At 41.8% G+C, this 3,899-nt stretch overlaps 1 protein-coding gene across 1 annotated transcript in view; it reads right to left on the minus strand.

Moving 5' to 3' along the window:
• Positions 1 to 327: 327 nt before the first annotated feature.
• LOC123165311 (signal peptide peptidase-like 1) overlaps positions 328 to 3,899 on the minus strand; it is a 4,493-nt gene continuing 921 nt past the window's right edge. Inside the window, exons 2-4 of the mRNA XM_044582938.1 lie at positions 2,880 to 3,729; positions 854 to 1,057; positions 328 to 662 (exon numbers count right to left, since the gene is read on the minus strand). Of these exons, the coding sequence (XP_044438873.1) occupies positions 546 to 662; positions 854 to 1,057; positions 2,880 to 3,677 (1,119 nt within the window). The 5' untranslated portion in view covers positions 3,678 to 3,729 and the 3' untranslated portion in view covers positions 328 to 545. The remainder of the gene's footprint in view (positions 663 to 853; positions 1,058 to 2,879; positions 3,730 to 3,899) is intronic.

Consider the following 3,899-nt stretch of genomic DNA (forward strand, 5'->3'; position numbering starts at 1 on the left):
CGCAACGTTTCGCATGTAAAGTATTCTGTGATTAACGGATTACAGTATAACCTTCTGAAGTGCACACGAAAGTGGAAATATTGCGCCAGTGGCTACTAATTTATCTCAACAAGAAACATGTTGTCAAAAAAATTACATATACTGGATTTTTTATTTTCACAATTATTAAATCTGCTTTCAGATTGCAGGAAGAAAGGAGAAAGGACTACTCAGCTCTCTTCCTTTTTTCAGTTCGCCAAACACCAATTTAAATCAAATACCCCAATATAAACACTTTGAGTAATCACGAAACATGACTAGAAGTAGCTTCACCATTCGAGCAAGAGAGAACAGAAAATTTCAGCAAATATAATACGGAGTAACACTTTCCATTACAGATAAATTACATGCTGTTTCCTCTTGTGAGAACATGGTAAAAGGCTTAGATTACTAAGGCCAAACTATCTTATAAATATTCTCCTGTAGAATGAGAAGCTTGGAGCAGATTTTTTTTAGCTAGATTACATCACAGGAGGTTGTGATTTTTATGGCCATGTTGGATCATCTCAGACTTCCAGCAAATGAGCTTTCTCGTTCACAATTGTGCCAGATCCTTCCCACAGCTCCCACAGATCATTCCTCAACCATGACAGGTACACGATGGGCCCGAGTGTCGAGGGCACCTGAAATCAGAAGTTCCGTCACAAAGAAGATCATGCATACCATACATGCCATTGTGGCATTGCTCAAGCTGACTACCAGTACTTCGCTACTTAAGAATAGGCGCAACCAAGTCTGGCAAGCATAGCTCGGTAGGGCAAAGAAAATGAAAGTAATGTCTGAAAACCTGAGATTATCACCAGGCAAAACATACCAGGTAGAGTAGAGCAGGCTGGGGAGACTGAGACAAGATCCCAGCTGCCAATGCAGTTACCAAGCCAACACCATAACCTGTTAGCGCAAACCATACATATTTTCGCCGCTTTGAGGAGGGAGACAAGTCTGATGGAACAGCCACACCTTTGCTCTTGCGATGATCGAAAGAGAGTACAAGAGCTAGAAGCATCCCTGGGATGGCCTGCAGATTTCACAATAACAAATCATAGAAGTGAGTTGAGCATATGCAGCTTCACGTGAAGATGAATATGCAAATTAATCAATAAAGATCAGTGTAGATGCCTATAATACACCTTTTTAGACTTAAGCATATGATAATATGCAACCTACAATAATGTAATACATTAACCGTATGATGACAATAATGTACTTCAAGACCTTTTTAGGCTGCAAAAATTCTTAGATCAGACATAGTTTTGCTGATCACGTAAATCAGAAGGAATGAAATGCGCCATTAGTCCTTTAACTCAAACTGTGCACGCCTTAGGCCAACAACTCAGGATTGATCGATTTAGGTCATAAACTTGTTAATTTGATCAAATAAGGCCAAAACCGATTCGGGAGGAGAAACCCGACCACGTGGCTGCCACGCCAGCCTACCTTTGACCACTTGCAAATTGACTATTATTTACAGGTGTATTTTTGCAACAGCGCCGACTTCCTTGTTCGATCGCATTTAATTTTTTTTTAAAAGGCCACACAAATCTGAGTTCAACAGGGCTCGAACCTGAGGCCCCAAGGGTAGAACCAATGCTCAATCACCACAACGATGCTAAGAGATTTGTGTATAGATTAGCTTACATAGTGTATATATTAATGTGGTACACAGGTTTTTATTTTTATTTTATTTTGCAAGGGGGCGACCGAATCCAATCAGGTGATCAATTTCCTTCTGTTGCGATCATTGCCTTCTCTTTCGATGGATGTTTCCTTCTGTTGTAGATCCTATTGTTCCAGTCAGGCTGACATTAAGTAAGCATGATCGGCTGCTGTGGCAGCAGAATCCACTGGTCGTATATATATCATGTAACCCTCTACAATCTACATACACAAAATACTTGGCATCCTAGTGGTCAGCATGTATCCCCCCGTACCCTTAGGGCGCGGGTATGAGTTTTAGTGAACACACCGGGGGCTTTATATAATTTTTCAAACACACTTTCGAAACAATTAACTGTATCCTTGTGTCCTGATATATCTTGTCCGCTGCATCTTTGTGCACAAAGCTTAATGTTCTAGTGGTTCAAGTCCCATGAAACGTGCGGCATTTTATTTTATTTTCCCTATATCGGATCAGGTTGGCGCTTTTGCAAAAAAAAAAACTGTAAAAATGAGTCAATTTGTGAGCGGTCTAAAGTAGGCTGACGTGGCGGGCACATGGCTGGTTTTCTCCCTCCCGAATCACTTTTGGCCTTATTTGATCAAATCATCAAATTAACGAGTTTATGGCCTAAATTGATCAATTCCGAGTTGTTGGCCTAAAGCGTGCAATCAGTTTGAGTTAATGAACTAATGACACATTTCACTCCATCATGTGCTCAACAAAACTTTCGACAGAACTGATCAAGGAGTGTGTGTGTGTGTGTTTAGCTTGCTTCCTTAATAAATTACGACCTAGGAGAAGCCAAAAATGTATAGAACGTAACTCAATTCACACTGAAAATATTCGTAGTCCTACAAGGCTCCTATTATTATGTTCAGGAATGATTCACCATCAAATTCCTACATCAGTTCCATGTAGCCAAAACAATATGCACATAATCAACAGCCCACATTTAATTTGGCAAGTCACTTATTGTAGAAAACAAAACCAAGTTAGTGAATTAAGATGGGAATAAAGAGCAACCGAAAACAAGTTTGAAACCTTTGAATACAATGGCTATGAGTACTATTTTAAGGCAGGATTAAAGAATGAGCACGAAATCATATTTGGATCGATGGCATTAAAAGGATCAAAACACAAAGTCTGCCTGGATGGAAAAATTGTAACATAAGTAACTTACCATGTCTCCAAGGCCAAGCATCATGTAGTCACCAGGAGTGCTTCCTGGAACAATCCCGCCCAACAAATTCCTAGGGAAGACAAGCTTCACCGGAAGCTCTATCTTCTTCGTAATCAACTGCAACCCAGGCAGGCTAAGCTTGTTTGCTACTGTGTGAACTGGGTTAGATGCCTTCTGAGTGGCAACAGAGACCATAACATTTGCTCCGAAAAACCTCTCGGAGAAGAAGACCCAGAAAACATCATAGACAAACAGACACACGAGAAGCAACGAACAAATCTTTATGTTGGGAAGCCTCACATGACTGACAAATGCTATGCATATGGAAATCCCAAGTACATTATTTAGCAACCAATGCCCTGTTACCAGCCACACTGCCACCGTGCTTATGCAGAAAGTCAATAGCAATCCTTGCAACCGGGTAAATGACTTGGAACAGCACCTCGACACGAAAGGATCCATTAGATTGAGCTGCGACTTGGCGTAGGCGATAGACGGAGACAGACAGAAGAAGAGCGCCATCACAGAGGCTCCGGCGGTAAACGCGGTGACGAGGTGCGATACAGATGAAAACAGATAGAACATCAGCAGTAGGCTGCATGAGCTTGCAAGGGGGATCATGAGAGCCTGCGACCGATCAAGTGTGATGGAGGCCTCCGAGAAGTCCAAGTTCCTCTCCATCTCCTTGCCATGGTCCAGAGCACGAGACGCTGATGCATAGGCAACTGAAACAGCCGTCACGATGAGGGCAAGTGACGCCGGCTCAAGCAAATAGGACAGCTTCCACAAGGACTCCATTGTATGAAATATTAATGGTAACCCACCTTTATTTTTTACTCTGGTCTTTGACCTGCTATGCCCAAAGAGTAGACAGTAGTGAATGTTATGGTCTGCTATGCCCAAGTGGGGTGCCAGAAGCCCAAAACATGGCACACAGAGCACAAGTCGTTCTTTCCATTTTTATTCTTCTCATACAAATTTGTTAGCAGTTGTGCAGTTTCTCTCAGATTTTCAATTAGT

This window comes from Triticum aestivum, chromosome 7D, assembly GCF_018294505.1.
Source record: "Triticum aestivum cultivar Chinese Spring chromosome 7D, IWGSC CS RefSeq v2.1, whole genome shotgun sequence".
In the NCBI taxonomy this organism is placed as follows: domain Eukaryota; kingdom Viridiplantae; phylum Streptophyta; class Magnoliopsida; order Poales; family Poaceae; genus Triticum; species Triticum aestivum.